At 40.6% G+C, this 17,860-nt stretch overlaps 1 protein-coding gene across 1 annotated transcript in view; it reads right to left on the minus strand.

Annotated features, from left to right (window-relative positions):
• Nucleotides 1–8,585: 8,585 nt before the first annotated feature.
• prtga (protogenin homolog a (Gallus gallus)) overlaps nucleotides 8,586–17,860 on the minus strand; it is a 32,392-nt gene continuing 23,117 nt past the window's right edge. Inside the window, exons 11-19 of the mRNA XM_069174462.1 lie at nucleotides 14,441–14,536; nucleotides 14,139–14,325; nucleotides 13,162–13,289; nucleotides 12,905–13,075; nucleotides 10,895–11,074; nucleotides 10,676–10,799; nucleotides 10,427–10,568; nucleotides 9,945–10,058; nucleotides 8,586–9,610 (exon numbers count right to left, since the gene is read on the minus strand). Of these exons, the coding sequence (XP_069030563.1) occupies nucleotides 9,206–9,610; nucleotides 9,945–10,058; nucleotides 10,427–10,568; nucleotides 10,676–10,799; nucleotides 10,895–11,074; nucleotides 12,905–13,075; nucleotides 13,162–13,289; nucleotides 14,139–14,325; nucleotides 14,441–14,536 (1,547 nt within the window). The 3' untranslated portion in view covers nucleotides 8,586–9,205. The remainder of the gene's footprint in view (nucleotides 9,611–9,944; nucleotides 10,059–10,426; nucleotides 10,569–10,675; nucleotides 10,800–10,894; nucleotides 11,075–12,904; nucleotides 13,076–13,161; nucleotides 13,290–14,138; nucleotides 14,326–14,440; nucleotides 14,537–17,860) is intronic.

The following is a 17,860-nucleotide window of genomic DNA, read 5'->3' on the forward strand; positions in this document are numbered from 1 at the left end:
CATTGAATAGTTTAACTATCCATTTATAAGCACGTGCTCCTTTTGTTGCGTGCAAAAATAAAAATAAAACTGAAAGCGGTGATGTGCGGGCCCTTGCACACTGCACGTCAGGGACCGGGTTTTGTTTTTCTTGTTCTCGTTCCTTATAATTCTTTTTTTTTTTTTTAATTGCCTTTTTTTTGGCGGCTTTAACATCTTCAAAAAAGACTCATTAAAGTTGGTGTCTGATGCATGTGCAAAGTTTCGTGAGGTTTGGAGCATCCCTAGACTTTAAACATCAACTTCCTGTGTCACAGCAAAACATCAAACTTAGATTTAGATTTGACTTTATTGATCCCACAGTGGGGAAATTCGGTCGTCACAGCAGCATAGAAAGAATAAAATGGTGCACACAATATGAAAAAGAGCAATGAATAAATACACACACACACACACACACACACACACACACACACACACACACACACACACACACACACACACAGACTATGTACACACACAAAAATAAATAAATAAATAAATACAGACTGGAATGAATGGAAAAAGTGACCAGTGCAATACAATGAATATGAATAGTGCCACTATTTTATGGTGGTGTTGAAAAGTCTAACAGCGGTCGGAACAAACGACCTGCGGGTGGCGCTCTTTCCTACAGTGAGGGTGCAGCAGTCTGCCACTGGAGGAGCTGCTTAAAGCTCCTACAGTCTCATGGAGGGGGTGAGAGGTGTTGTCCATGATTGATGTCAGCTTGGCTAAGATCCTCCTCTCACCTCACCCACCTCCTCTATGGAGTCCAGGGGACTGTGCAGGACAGAGCCGGCCCTTTTTACCAGCCTGTTGATTCTCCTCCTGTCCCTCTCTGTTCCTGCACAGCTCCAGCAGACCACTGCATACAAGATGGCTGACGCCACCACAGTGTTGTAGAACATCCTCAGCAGAGTCCTGCAGACACCAAAGGAGCTGAGTATTCCCAGTAGATGGAGTCCACTCTGGCCCTTTATGAAGAGGACATCCGTGTTGTCCGACCAGTCCAGTTTATTATTGAGGTGAACACCCAGGAATTTCTAAGTGTCCACAATATGAATGTCCAATCCCTGGATGTTCACCGGTGTAGTTGGCGTTTCCTTCCTGCGGAAATCAATCAGCATCTTCTTCGTCTTGCTGGCGTTAATCTGGAGGTGATTGAGATCAACACCAGTGGACGAAGTCAGCGATGACCTCCCTGTACTCCAGATCGTTCCCTTCTGATACCGGTCCAACGAAGGCTGTATCATCAGAGAACTTCTGGATGTAGCAGAAGTCAGTGTTGCACCTGCACCTTAAACCTGTTGAAAAAACAGGTTCGGTTCATTGGCCCATGCCTGGTCTCCAGGTACTGGACCCTCCCACCACCGCTGCTGAGGCCAGTGATGGTTTTAAGGCCTCTCCAGACCTCACGTGTGTTGTTCTGCCGGAGAAGCTCCTCCAGCTTCCTTCTGTAGCAGTACTTCCCTTTCCTTTTCTCCCTCTTCAGCTCCTCTCTGTCTCCAGATCTGAACTCCCTCTTCTTCTCGTTCAGCAGGGTCTTCAGCTCCGGGGTCACCCTGGGCTTGTTGTTAGAGAAGCACCTTCTTGGTGGGCACGGTGCTCTCCACACAGAAAACCATGTAGTCCGTGATGCAGTTGGTCAAACTGTCAATGTCGTCCCTGTGAGTCCGACACAACACGTCCCAGTCAGTGGTGGCAAGGCAGTCCCTCAGAACCTCACTGGCCTCCTCAGACCATCTCCTCACATACCTGGTGGTGGTGGGGGGTTGTTTGTTCACCACAGGTATGTAAAGAGGGAGCAGATGGACAGGGGGGAGGGGGGATGAAGAGCTTTATGCATCCTTTGTATTTGTATACAGGAGGTCGTTTAACTCCAGTGCTGCAGCCCCGCTTCCTCCTCTCTAATTCCTCGGGGATCTGAGGTCTTTCTTCAGGGAGAATCCGAGAGTCACGCTGGGCCAACAGCTGTTCCCGTAAACAATGGAGCTATGGCCGAGCGATGCAAAAGAAACTCCCGAAGAAGTTTGCAGAAGTCCAAAAATCAGTAAAGACAGAAAAAACGAATCTCACTAGTTGCGCATCAATAGACGCAGAAGAGCAACGGAGACCAGTGCCAGAAAATATAAGAAAAGACACACAAATAAACTTAAAGACAAAAAAGAAAGCAAGAGCTGCTGTAACTGGATGCCACTCACAAGGCGCATTGATTAGCCGCATCACCCTGGCTATACTATGTACGACATGCTTTTGGACGACATGCTATAGTATGACTTTGTTTTTATGAATCACTTTTTGAGGTACGACCTTTTTCTGAACTGACATGCATGTCTCAAGTGGAGATCGAACTTAAAAAATTAAGTTGAATCAACTTAAAAAATGCAAGTCAGGTCCTAAAAATGGAATGTTGTTTAAAATATGAAAAAAAAGGTCATACTATAGCATGTCGTCCAAAATATGAAAAAAAAGTCCCATTATAGTATGTCCTCAAAATCACAAGAAAATTACAGTATCACAGGCACAATGGTGAAGTGGTTAGTGCTGATGCCTCTCAGTGAGAAGATCATTGGTTCAATTCTTGCTGGAGACAAGCATGTCAGGTCCAAAATATTTAATGTTAGGTTAGGTAGTTACTTTATTAATCCCCGAGGGGGAATTTTTTCGCTACAGCAGCATACAGAAGCAATAAGATAATAATAGAACAATAGAAAAGCAATAAAATAGCAGTAAAAAATATAAAATATAAATATAAAATATAAAATGCACAGTGTATACAGTATATACTGTACAGTATATATCTATATATATTATATACAAACAACCAAGAAACACAGTCAACAGTATTATTGTTATGTGATGGATTTTACCAGAGGTGAGTTATTGTACAGTCTAATTGCGGTCGGCAGGAATGATCTCCTGTATCTGTCCTTGTGACAGCGGAGCTGGAGGAATCTTTTGGAGAAAGTGCTCCGCTGTCCCTGCATGTTGTTAAAAATATGAAAAGAAAGTCATATTGTTGGAAATATAAAAAATATTAAAAAAAAAAAAAAAATTAAAAAAGTCATACTCTAGCGTGTCGTCCAAAATGTCATAAAAAGTCATACTATAACATGTCATCCAAAATATGAAAAAAAAGTTTTACTACAGTATATTGTCCAAAATTTGGATGAGCAGAACCAGTTGCAATTTTTTAGCTTGCAGTTTTAATTTTCTTCTTTTTGTTCCTCATTCTTCTTAACAAAAAATTGCCTTGTTTGGCGGCTTTAACATACTAAAAAATTCATGAAAGTGCCTGACTTAAATGCAAAGTGAGGTTTGGAGCATCCCTGGACCTTAGACATCAACTTCCTGTGTCACGGCGAAACATCAAACTTTGCCGCATCGCCCTGGCGACACCCTTTCACAAAAAAGCCCGGCTTCTCAATATATCATCATCAACGTGTTAAGGCTATTGTGACCCGATTTGATGTCGATGTGATAATACAGCTCGACGAAGCACGTGAAACTGTGAAATTTAATTTCCTGTTGCCAGCAGGGGGCGCTATGACGATGACCGATTATTACCAACAGGTGTCTTCAGGGTGCAACTGTTATTAAAGATGTAATGTTTGAGGAAGACGGGAATATGTACATAAAAGTTACAGTCACTTGTAGTTTCACGGCGAGACGCTCAAAATGGCCGTCACACCACGGAAACACCCTTCGAGGAAAACAAATTCTTTTGATAACTTTTTATCTCCCAGGTGTTAAGATGGAACAGAAAAATGTCAGGGCGGTACGTCAAAGTCTGTAGGAGTTTATTAAAATACAACACGTGCAAATCGCCAAAAGTGGCTGCTAAATTCAAAATGGCGGACTTCCTGTTAAGTTGAGGTCATGATGCCAAGAGACTTTTTTGTACATCTCGGTGTGATACACATGTCAAAGAATTTGGTGCGTGTAGGTGAAACTAGGTGCCGGGGTTGCACTTTAGGGGGCGCTAGAGAGCCATTTGGCCACGCCCACTCACAAAACACATATCAGATGTATCGTTTCATCACGCCGGATGTATGTGACACGTTTCATGACGTTTCAAGCATCCTTTGACCTTAAACATAAACGTCCTGTTTCATTGCGAAACATCAAACTTTGCCGCACTGCCATGGCGACCCCCTTCAACGAAGTCGCACAAACTTCTCAATATATCATCAGCCACATGTTAAGGCTATTCTGACCTGACTTTAAGTTGATGTGTTCAACCAGCTCGACGTAGCACGTGAAAGTATGAAAAGTGTCATTTCCAGTTGCCAGGATGTGGCGCTATGACTATGAGCAAATATTACCACACAGAGCCGGACTGTTATTATACATGTAAAGTTTAAAGCAGATCGGAGAATGTAAATAAGATTTACAGCAACTTGTCTTGGCAAGACGCTCAAAATGGCCACCACGCCACGGGCACACCAGTACTTTTACCTTTGATAGTTTAAGTACATTTTCCTTATTATATTTACATACTTTTACACGAAAGCAGAACTTTTTTTTTTTGCCAGCATCAGCTGTACTTTTACTTCAGTGATCTGAGTACTTCTTCAGGTTTGTCCTTGAGTACAGCACCTTAGAATTGTACTTAAGAACAGTTTGACTTTCTTTCCACTGCTGTTTCTGTTTTACTGATCAGTAGTTGATTGGAACAAGTTAATGTCAAGTGTTCCAGTGTAAATCCAGTTACACCAGTTGGAGGGAGGGTGTAGGTCTCCACCTGAACTACACAGATCTTGGGTTTATGTTAAATATTTATTTTCAATCATTCTAAAGATATTTTCTTACAAGCCTGTGTTATATTGTTGTTGTTATTTTATAACTCCAACCATTTGTGTAAAAGAGATTCTTTGTGGTTCAATAAAAGTCCTATATTTTGGAGGGAGAGGACGAGCCTGTTATTCTTATCACACCTCTTCAAATAAAGTATATAAACATATATTTTTAAACTAAGTTGAATACCCAAGACTATGTATTGCAAATTAACGCAAATAAAAAAATATTAAACTTATATCAAGCTAGATCAATACAACATTGTGCGTGTACTATTTAACCAGAAAAACGAGTAAAAACTGTGGACAATTTTTGTTCTTTTATTAAAACTGAGAATCAGACTTTTTCATTATTAACCACTGTCTAAAATCTCCTAACTAAACATTTTTGTCAAAAAAAACAAGTTACAAGTGAATTTTCCTGACAGACAAAATGTAACAAAACATCAACAGAAACTATCAGATAACATAACAATTACAAAAAGTTACATTCAATTTCGAGACTTGAAACCTGCTTTCTCCTCGAGGAGGAGCAGCTGCGGGTCCCCCTGAGTCTGACTGTAAATGACCCGCAACGCTCCACTGCACATTATTTAAACTTAACTGCAAAAGGAAGAACAAAGAGTGCGTTAGTTCATCCAGACTCTTTGTTTTATCCCTTTAAAATTCACATTCTCAGACAGGAACGTAATTTCAACATAACACCACTTATGAGATGAATAGCAGCAGATGACACGCTGGGTTTGATGACGACACATCCTGATCTCAATCTTACGGACATTGAGGACCCACGTATATTTCATCTGCACCCATCACATGTAAAGTGAAGACCTGAGGTAGCATTTATGTACCTGCATAAACTTTTAAAGACCCAACTCAGAACCCGTATGCACTCCAGCAGTTGTGTGTGTAATTATCATGACTTGAAAACATAAACGGCTGCAGGAGGTCAGCATCTTCATGCACATCACGTGAACAGTATTTTAGGTTCAAAAAATAAACATGATGTTTTCAGATTCTGGATTAGGCCTTTAAAGCTATAATACTACAGGATTTATGAACACATAAAAAGTATAATGGAAATGTCTCTCTATCAAATATGATTTAATCCTGAAAGACAACAGGTTAAAAAAGAGCACAGTTTGATGTGGTGGAAATAAATGATGATTAGGAAACCCGTTTTCATCCTGTGGTCTCATAGTACAACTCATAAAGTGAGTGAGGACAATGAAAATGACAAAATTTCACACATTTAGGACGCTTTTAAAATGATTTCTTGCCAATATGCAACGGTGACCTTTAAAAAAAAAAATTCTTTGGTTCACATTGTTTGCTTTAAAAGAAAGTTAAACTGATTGTGTCACTTATCATCCCAAAACTTTCCCATGATTGAATCCTCTGCAGAACCCTCTGATTAAAAACACAGCAATGTGAGAACATTTGTGCACCCACTGATGTTTCTACAATCTCTATAATGCCACAGAACTGCAATACTTTTTTATTTGTGAGCTTATCATGACTTTCCCCTCGGGGATTAATAAAGTAACTACCTAACCTAACCTAAAAGTATCATTATCAAAATAACAAATATGACATATTGGATAATATAATGTAATATAATATATTTCTTGTTCATACAGTACTTTATATTTATAATCAGGATATTGCTTTAACTTATAAAATCCTTTTGTAAATCAGACAAATCAGTGGGTGCACATTTACACACAACTGCACTGTTGCAACATAGACCACTAATCAATATAATATACTGTATTTACCGCTTATAATATCCCCCTAAAATGTACAGACATCTGGTTGCAACAGTTTTCGAGGACCTCTGCGACAGGATAATTTGGTTAGCGTGCATAACATTGATTATTAATTGTCACTCCATGAACTGCCGTGAATCCTGCTAGCACTTCGTCAGAGTTTGAACCCACAGCTTCTCTGCCCTCTTCTCTTCGTGGGTCAAGGCCACTAATGTGCAAGGCTTTGTTTGAGGAGCACTTCAACTGATCTCCAAGGCAGCATTTCATCTTTGGTCTAATGTGTCTTGATTATTCCACATTGCTCAGTAATCTTCTGTCAAAGATTAATTTAGAGACTAAAATAAACTCAATTAGCAAACAACTCTTTGGGTAATAGCGTAACCGTCACCGCTGCACATTGGCCTGTTATACTAACTACTTGGCAGACAAGTGCTAATCTTCATCTACACAAGAGCAAAGCAAAAAAATAATAATAAAAAAAAAAAAATCTTTGGAAAAAAGTAACTACAACTCAGAACTACATCATCTTCTAACAAAAATAGATTTTTTTTTTTTTTTTGAAGTAAAACATTTCACGGCGTTCAATCAATTCTTCACTTCAATCTCTGATTAAAAACACTTCCATTGCTTCCACTGCAATCATTCTTCATGTGTTGCATCCTCTCGTGGAGCTTCTCCCTCAGAGACATTAAGCTCTTTGGGTTTAGTGTCTGACAAACACTTTCCACATTAAGGCCAATCTATGAAGCATTTCTACACGGACATGCCACTGCAAGCACTTCTGGTGGGAATTTTTACACAAATAAAATGAAGATGGAGTTTGTTGTAACAACAACAAATCATAAGACCCGAGGAGAAACTACCGAGGGAGTTTCCATCTGTGGGGAAGGCAGCACAAACTTCTGAGCTACTAGCACACAATGTCAGAGATACATTCACAGCTTTTTCTATTCAGCAATTACACAACAGTTTAGTACTGAGAAGATACCCTGTCAGTTCACCATGTAACACTTACATGACTTTTAAATGTACTAAACCTTGTTCCCTGAGTTTAGTAAAACAATAAGAAAACAAAAATTCATTCTTAAACGAGGTAGTATAAAAACGGGACCAGCAAGGGCAGCTGCAAAGCGACATATAAAACAAAAGACAATTCATTATTTCTTTCACGCCATTACTGGATTAATGGACCAAAAGAACAAAAAATATTATTAATACTGGCTCAGTTCCTCAGCAACATCTGAGGAGTTAAATAACAAACTGTATGTCTGTTTTATGTCCTTCAATCCACACAACAGGTGGAGCGAGAGGAGAGAGCTGCAGCGCCCTTACTGTCCAGTAAATCAGAACACGGCGAAAGACAAAGACAAAATGGGATGACGATTGGAAAAAAAAGTCATCAGGAAGTATAAACTGTAATGTGACTGAAGCAGCCCATCACATAACATAGGTATAAGTAGTTATTAAATACACAGTGGAAAGTTTACCCAGAGGCAAACCGAGGTAGATAATCAACAAAAAGGACTCGCGCTTCCCTTTCGCTCCAGTGATAAACTCTCTTAAATAACATCAGAAATGTCACCTTTTGTGACAATCTTGACTTTTTTTTAAACATTCATGGTGGGTGAGATTTTTTTTTTGGCAAAAATATACACACAAATAAAGAGAAAATCAAAAAAGACATTCATTGAAAGAAAGAGAAAGAAGTAAAAGAAATAAAATTCCTGCCAACATTTTATACTAGAAAAGGCGTTTGTTGGCTTCCTGATCGTTGTGTTGGAACTTCTTTTCACCTCTCTCTCTCTCTCTCTCTCTCTTTCTCTCTCTCTTTCTCTCTCTCTCTCTCTCTCTCTTTCTCTCTCTCTCTCTCTCTTTCTCTCTCTCTCTCTCTCTCTCTCTTTCTCTCTCTCTCTCTCTCTCTCTCACTTCTCTCTCTCTCTTTCTCTCTCTCTCTCTCTCTTCTCTCTCTCTCTCTCTCTCTCTCTCTCTCTCTCTCTCTCTGTCTCTCTCTCTCTCTCTCTCACACTACTCTCACACAGACATTCAGCCCTGCAGTGTACTTGCAAAAGAAAATCACTTCAGCAGGTTTATGTGAATGAATTGCTGTTTTCCCTGGTTGCATAAACATAATTAAAGGACTAGTTCAACATTTTGGGCACTTGTTTCTCTTTTTGGTAGAACGCTGGTTGAGAAGATTTTTATTGCTCTCAACTTTGTCAGTTAAATGTGAAGCTGCATCCAGCAGCCAATGAGCTTAGCTAAGCACAATACATAACCCCCATAAATCCACAAGTTGGTTTTACACCTAAACCTTTCAAAAATGAAAAATAACATGTTCATTAGTGAGCTTCATAGGTGCAGGCGGGTGGATTTTATGGGACTGATGTACTCTGTTTTGTAAGGTAAGCTAACAAGCTGCAGTCTTAGTATTAACCTTGTCCTCTAACTTTCCACCGGTAAGTGATTGAGTGTATGTCTGAAGGTTTAACTATCCCCGAAATCGTTCCTGTGACCTGCTCAAACTGTTTTTCTACTTCAGTATACCACTGTCTTCACACCCTCGCATGCACACTCACACACAGACACACACAGTCACACAGACAAACTCACAGACATGTCTTAGACAGAAAGTGCAGACGGAGAACTGCTCTGGGCTTCATGATGACAGCAGCTGGGATCAACAGACTGCGTCCCCTTCAGGCCAGTCTGACTGTCCTCCGACAGCTCATTCAGCTCTTCAGCAGGTCCACTGCAGTCAGAGCCTCCGCTGTGCTCGACTGTCAGAGACGGTGGGCGGCTGTTGGGACCAGACGACAGGTTGCTCAACTCCGTCTCATCGTGAGAGTAGCGTCCTGAGTCCCCAGTTTCGTGGCTGCCCTCGCTGTTGGAGGATCCTTCCGTGTCACCGGGACGCCCGAGCAGAGCCTGCAAGGTGGTGGGCTGGTTTGGAGAAGTTGACAACTCGTCCTCGTAGGTCAACACGGTGGTGCCCGTCTGGTAGGAGGCGACACCATGTCTCACATTCTGCAGCGCAGAGAAAGTGTTTTTCCAGTTAGTCTTAATATTCATGATTCTTTTTTTTCTTTTTTTAAAAATCTTAATATCATGAGCAAAAAGAGATATATTATTCTGCCTTCACATAAAATCATCCAAACTGAGAGCTTCAGAAATAATTTGAAAAATAAATGTTTTGTTCCAGTCTGTAACCAACACCATTAATCAAGTAATGTAGTCTATTAATAGTTATGGTCGAATTTGGTGCCATGGCTGAGATGCCTGGTCATCAGGTTCAATAAAAGAGAGTCGTTTTAAATCTATAAAGCTAATGACAATTCAGTGACAGGTCTTTAAATCTTACCTGCACAGTTTTACTGTCCTTTTTTACATTACTGCTGAAGAAAAAACATTTCCTTTTCTTCTCAGTGCTGGGCTGGATAGGGCCAAGAGAATTGATGACGAGATTTGAGCCACCCTACAAAAAAAAAAAAAATCATGTTTTTAACGTATCTAAAGTCTGAAATGACTGTAAACTCTAAAATAAAGGTGATTGAAATAGATACAGTTTTCAGTAGTTTTACTACTATTGCAACCACATTTCAAGCAGTTCTCATTATATCAGTGTTCTGCACAATTTTTTCAAACAATATTCAATTGCAAAGCAGCATTTTTGTTATTATGATGGATTTTTGGAAAGAGTGTCCTTATCAAATAAGAATAATTATATATTTGATAATTTCTCATTCCACATGAGTTGAATAATACTTAACAAATGTCCAAACATTTTCTAAACAACATCCCAAAGTTTTTCAGGGACGTTTGTCACCATGTGGCGTGCTGTACCTTGGCATCAACGAAATGGCTTTGACTTATCATCGGCACGGTCACATCAGTGTTCTCTGCTTGTCCCTCAGAATCCAGATGTCCGGCAGCTGCGGCAGATGTGCTCACTCCCTCTCTGTACGTTTTAACAGTTGAAAATTTCCTGGAGGACACAGACACAACGTCACGAGAGTCACGACGCTCGTGGAAACTGGGATATTAGGAGAACAGTGAGCCCCGTGCTCGCCGTGTTCAGAGGATAGTCAGTACCTGTTTTTGCCTCTGCAGACAATGATGAAGGCGCAGATGACGATGCAGATGAGAGCGATGCAGACTCCCACACTGATACCTGTCATCGACTTTTGGTCCAGGTGGTAGAAGCCATTAGAAAAGGCTGTGAAGTATCAGGGCAACATGTGTGATTATCATATTTTATTCACAATCAAACGATCTCATGTGACCTGTTAGCATGATGTTGATGTCACTGACTTGTGGAGTGCGTGGAGCCATGGGAGAGTCGGACATCGTGACCAGTGGAGAGATCTGCTCGTACCGTCAGCTCCACCGCGTGAGAAAACGGTCCATCGCCCATGCTGTTGGATGCAGAGACTTTCACCAGGTAAACCTGGCCGGGCTTCAGGTTCTCCAGTAGTGCCATGGTGATGCTCCCTGTTATGAGATTTAGCCTTTTATGAATACACTGCTGAGAAAGGTTTGATTTATTTTTTTTTAATCATTTTTAACCTTCTTTACTGGTGTTTAACCATCAAATCAGCAAAGTGTACGTTTTATCTGATATTTACAAACCATGACGAACTGTATTGAATGATAATTGGACAGATTAAGAACATTGATAAATTGAATGTACTTTTTAAAAAAAACAAACAAACAAACAAACAAACAAATCAATCAATGAGAAAACTCAAAAACATTAAAAACGTTGCATTCATTCGTGATATAATATCAGGGAATTGAGTTAGAAACTGTCTGGAGACATTTAAGATCCTAGAAAGATTTGATTAAATACTACAGACGGTTATTTAACGGCATTTAGTGGAAATATTTAGAGAACAGACATTTTAGGAAATCCCTGTTATTTGCTGATACCACTTATACCACCGCAGCCTGGAAACACAGGGAAACGTCTCGCCTGGCTCCCTGTCCTCTAACACCTCTAAAGTTCACTTATTTACATGTTCAAACCATAGAAAGACTGAAGTGTAGAAACAACAAACTGCCAAAAGCAACAAACATATATGAGCATATTTTCCTAAAATGTTGAACCATTTCTTTAATGTTCAAATGTGGAGCTGACCTGTGAGGGACAGGACTTTGTGGTGCAGTGAAAGACAAACATTAAAAACAATCCACATGAGAGGTGCTACGTGAGAGGGGCTTCAGAGAGGAAGAGCCAGGGGTCAGAGGATCAGAGCTATACACATTCCCTTAACAAGTACCACCCACTCTCCACACCACTGGGGTCCCAGCAGGGGCAGAAGGGGGGATGCTGCTCAGTTTGAGGTAATAGGGGGCTGGTCTGAGCTGGAGGGGCTTTGTGAACAGCTTCCCTTTTGACCCCTTTGCCAGAATTGTGTGCCTTTTCCTGAGGTCATCTGCTTGTAAAAACACCTCTGCTGCCTCACAAGATACAGATACAACAACAGCTTTATACCGAAGCTCACTACTGAGAAGCTTTTTTGGGGGGTTGGAGAGAAAAGACATCGTAAGTCTCAACATTTTGTACATGCTGATATTTTGATCTTGTGAATTACCCCACATGAACTTTCCTTCTTTCTGCATTAACCACTGACAACACAATAATTAAAGTGTGAATTCACCCTGCAAAGACAAAACTCTCTACCAGCCAACTAATTAACTGTAATAATGTGCTTTTCTTCATTTTACTAAAATATTCTTAGAAAATTGGGAATTATGCTCGGCAGTACACGTTCTGATGTACACAAAAAGTCCTGCAGTAAACTTTACATTTAAACTGTTTTTTAAAACAGTTTAAAAAACAGTGTGTAGGGTAACTAAAGACTGTGGGGAATTACACAATACAGAAAGTCGATATGTTGACTATTTCAATAAGTTTCGCTATTATGAAAAATATTTAAACATGCGTAACTAAAATAGATAAAGAAAATGTCTGTGGGATGACTTAACATGCATTTTGGACCAAATACGAAGAGAGATGCAGACTGTGTTTATTTATAGATGTGGTAAAAAATTTTTTATCTTTGTGTTAAATCGAAGTCTTTGTTGTCATCACATAAAACTTCAAAACTGGTGTTTTATCAGTAAGACAAAAGCAATAAGCTAAACCTGTTCCGAGGCCACAATAAAACGAGACACGGATAACAGGATGAAATGAGTTACTGATTTCCTTTGTCTGAGACAGGGTGAAGGCTTTGTGTGTCCCCCCCGCACCCCCTCCCTCCTCCACTGCACACCTGTATCGCCTCTTTATCTATCCACTCCTTCCACTCTTCTCCTTACCTTCTCTTTGCAGCACTTGCCATTCCCCCGCTATCCAGGCGATTCTAGATGCGTACAGGATAGTGTAATGTGTCACTGCCACATTGGGTTCATCTGGAAGCTTCCATGAAACGAGCGCCGTGTCTTCCTCAATCAGACTGACTTTGACGTTGGACGGGGCTCGCATGGGAGCTGGGAGAGGAACGCATAGTTATTAAAACTGTGGGTGAATGTTAATGTAACAACAGTAAGTGATACTGAAATGTTTTTGTGCTCACCTTCAGGGAAAGTACTCCGATAGACCACAGGGCTCCAAGGGCTGGACAGCTGGTCAATATGAAGGCGAATGGCAAATTCATACCTGGTGTTGGGCTCCAGATCTCGCACCAGGAGGCTCTGCTCATTCCTGCAGAATTAAGACATGACCGATGATTAAAGAACTAAGGAATTCAAAACATGTATCCCATTGCGCTTGGAGGAGGACCGATCGATCCAGATGTATGTTCAGTGTAATTTGTGGAGGTGTTGATTAAGCAGGTCACACAGATAAAATGAAATGCTCAGTGGCAAGAAAAAAAACACAAAAGAAATGTCACCGGCTTGTCACTTTTGAAATATTATGATGTGGTCACTGGTGATACCAGTTTGTGATATCAGTTTAATTGGAGAGGCTGGCCCTTTCAAAATGACCAACAGGTGGTGATATGGAGCTGTGCTGTCAGTGGGAGGAAAGACACAACAAAGATACTGGAGACATGGAAACTTTCCCCAGCAAGTGTGACAAAAGTATTCATCTTGTTGATGAAGTGTTAACTAAGAGTACGTGATGATAACAACTGCTGCTGAAGTGTCAAACTTTTGTTAATAACATAGTGTTAACGTAAACCAAGCCATCAAACAGTGAGTGACACAATGTTTACGTGTGTACAAAATCTGGCTTCACTTTCCATGAAAGCCTCTTTAGACAGAACATCAAAAAACAGTAGTTTCCAGAGATCTATTCAAGCTGCAGTAAATAATATTACAGTTCCTCAGGTAAACAGAAAAAAATATGTTCGTTACTTGCACACATATAAGACATTTGAAGGGTCATAATACGTGAGTGATGTCTAGCTCATGGAGTTCAAGCCATAAGTGAAAAAATAAAAAAATGAAAGAAGCCTGAAATGTAAAGTTGAAGTTGATATTATATATATATATATATATATATATATATATATATATATATATTATGATACATGAAAGATATTCTTACGTCTGCAGGTAGAGCACCAGGGAGGCGTTCTGCAGGCCTACTGGGTTGCAGCGGACGGTGTAGTTGACTGCATGGCTGGCGGTGAAGGCTGGTCGGCTCCAGTGCAGAAACACGGAGGTCGAACTGTTGATCTTGGCGTACACATTGTGTGGAGGAGGTGGAGGGGGCACCAGGCGATCTCGAACAGCTGACGGGTACATTCAAAATAATGTTATTTTTCCCACTTTGGCGTAAAATACAAGGCACCATCATGCCTGAAAATACCCTGAAAATGTTATTTTCCTGTAGACTGTGGGACTTACAGACACATCCAGGGGTGCTGACAGTCTGGTCTGCTTGGTACCCATCTCCAATAACATTATAAGCCAGAAGCTTAACGTGGTACTTCTTCCTTGGGTCTTTATCAAGAAAAAAAGAGAAACAAAATGTATGAATTAACACATTCCTCCAGTGTGGACTTTAACATAAATAGAGATTTATGTTCACGGTCACTTTACAATCAACGTAATTATTCAACATTGGCTATAACACTGTGCCAGATGACAGTGCGGGTCCTACAGCCTATGGGAAGCAGAGGTGCTATATGAAAGAAAGCTGGACTGCGTGGGTGTGGGGTCACTGAGGTTTTCTAGTTTAATGGTGTGGTGGGAACGAAAGGTGAGGCAGTGCGACAGATGCTGGGTGCTCTGAGTCCTTTGGTCAGTTTCAACAGCACTCAGGGCAGCAGAACAGAAGAGCTCCATCATCTATCACCCTGTCACCCCGAGTCTTTTGATTGCAAATAAGAAAGCCCTTTCTCCGGCCCCAGTCAGGCCTACTGGTCTGTGGTCAGCGGCCACCTCTACTCGGGTCCTGAATCTGGGGGTTAAATAGAAACAAACTCCCCTGGGAGGGACACTGCTGATGGTCAACAGCAGTTGTGGGCCTCAGTGACCTTGAAGACCCTTTCCTGAACAATAGCCATCTGACCAAATCTCCCTTTCAAAGAATAATGATCACGTTCCAATTTAAATGTTGCATACAATATCGATACTGTGAGTCATATCTGTTGACTCCTACAGACAGTCAAGAAATGTGGCGTGATCCACAGCCTCTCTAATTAATGTGGCTCAATGCCTGGTCACAGTCCTGTGAGGACACATGGTTTTTAAGATGAACATCATGTTTGTAGACAACATGAAATAAAGTATTTTCTGATGTGAAAGTTATGTTTTAAATATGTGAGAGTGGTATCACATTGTTTTTGTGTTCATGAAAATCATGGCACAAGGCAAACCTGACTCTATCAATATCGTAGAAGACCTGTGTGTCATACAAAAAACAAACTCACTTCAGATGCAGTGTGAGAGAAAAAAGGGAGACCACAGGAGACAAATTTGTGTCCACGGTGGTTCACAAAGTTTAGGAGGGGTGGAGCTAAACTACTGGCACCCCCATCCAGCCCTGAGGAGTTTCACTGGAGCCACAGCAAGGCCAGCAGGTCAGGCCGAGATAAAACTCTGAAAGAATCTGGAGTCACTGGTGTGGAATATGAGATGAGCCTCTTCTTTCGCACAAGGAATCCTACATCTCAATAGTTATTTGCAAAGACAATTAAGAGTAAAAAACAACAACAACAACAACCCACTCATCAGCAATATAAACTGTATCAGGAGTTGCTAGACTTTGGGCGGAGGAAATAAATGTCAAAGGAGATAATCTGAATGAAAAAGAAGTGCCAGATATTTGTTACTACAAGGGCTGAAAACGAACAGAATTTCTAAACTTTCGGTGTTTACAATGTCCATTTTGTTTTCCAGAGTTTCTGTGCAGTTTCTTAAGCCTCAGTGTCCATCTCTAAAGAGGAGCAGGCATGTAGTGTGTACCTCCACCCAGACCCACAATACAATGGAGCAGGCGTAATTATGCCAGAGAGGAGCTATGAGAGGGGGGAAGCTGTGACATCTGGGCCATGACCTTTGACATGGAATCTGGGCAAGCTAAATCCTGCAAAGGAGGGGTTGCGGTTCTCTCTGAAGGGGGAGGGTCAAGCAGAGGAAGTGAGTGGAAAAACAGGGAACCAGAGAGTCAAAATTAAATGGTGTCAGTGTCCTGATAAGAGAAAACTCAGCAGACAGGTTTGTTTTTGGGCCAGTGAAGCAGGCTCTCAACAATACTATCAACTTGAGTTATAAAATATAAACGTGGCTGAAATGCTACACTTTATTGTCTGCACTCTGCTTTAGAAGTCCTTGTGAAGACCTTTTCCTTTCTTTCCCATTGGGATCTACGGCTTTACTTTTGTATTAAAGGGCATATTCGAGCCATTTGTGGTCACCTCACCCTTTTTTCTTTTTTACAGCTATAATGTCGTTCCCGTTGGGCTCTGAAGTTTTGTTCTGTTGCGAAAGGCCCCCCAGGCCACTGCAAGCCAGGCCTGAACGGGGGCCATAAATGTCAACTCCTGCATGAACCCTCACACCAGCATCTATCATCCCTCCCACCACTCCACTCTCTTTTGGCCTTACTCACACAAATCAACACATACTGACACCCAAGCAGGGTAAGCACCAAATAACTTTTTAAATGAGGACTGTTTTGATGTAGTTTTCAAACACGCTCGTGTCGTGTTTAATAAAAGCGGCGGACAAGATGCAACATGATCTCCAGCTGTGATATAAATCTCCAGTTGTGCACACAGCATTGTCTGGTGCCAACAGGTATGAGCAGTATTCAAGCCTCGACTACGAGTACATTTACTTCTCGTGGGTCAAGCAGAGAATACACATTTGAGGAAAGGTGACGTGCCCTGCTCTGCTCATTAAAAACATGTAGCAGTTACAGTAGAAGAAATAGTATGAATAAACCAAAGCTCTTTCGGTTCAGGTTTGCAGCTTATTTGTATCAGCCTTACTATCTGTCAATATTTTCTGAGAACAATTTTCAGTAAATAACAAAATATATGTGAGGCAATCAAAGCTTTTCTTCATAATCTAAAAAAAAAATCTAATAATTTATCTCAGACTCATAAAATGTATTCACAGCAATAAGACGTTAGGGGATATGAAGAGAATTTACTCTGCACCACACCTGTGGAAAAAATTACCATCCAAGTTTTCACTTTTAAAGTGAGAGTAACTTCTGAAAGATGAAATAATACATTCTCCCTTTTACAAATTAAAAGTGAAATTTATAACCTTGGTCAATTCCCCATCCTCTGGGGTTTTACTTTCACAGCCTTAGTTGGTCTGGTATGGCCAGATGAAAACAGCAGAACTTGCTTTATAATTAACATTAAAGAGTGAGTTCATTGAGTTTATCACTCCATGTGTGCTACTGTCAGCGCAGGTTCTATCATTGCAACACATTATTACCTCTTTTTACATATCGTATATTTACATCGCCTCTAAATCTGTATACCTCTTCACTGTTTCTTGTATTATACCTTTTTAAAATTCAGTACCAATGGCATTTAAAATCTTAATGTTTTATGAACTATGCTATACTAATAGTTTATAATAATATAGAAAAAAAATATTCTAATTATATCAAAAAGTAAGATCTTAGAAAGATCTGGGGAAAAGCATTAATGCTACATAGGTCAGATTCTTTAAAGCAAAACGATGTTTTCTCTGCCGCAGGATATGTTGCCACGCAGGAGGTGAGATACTTCAATTTACACCTCTCCCCCAATGCACAGAGCAGCAGCTAATGTATGAGAGATAAAACTCAGAACTGAAAGA

The sequence above is a fragment of the Embiotoca jacksoni genome, unplaced genomic scaffold, assembly GCF_022577435.1.
Source record: "Embiotoca jacksoni isolate LCO1_2020_lvr unplaced genomic scaffold, fEmbJac1.0.p SCAF_6, whole genome shotgun sequence".
Lineage (NCBI taxonomy): Eukaryota > Metazoa > Chordata > Actinopteri > Embiotocidae > Embiotoca > Embiotoca jacksoni.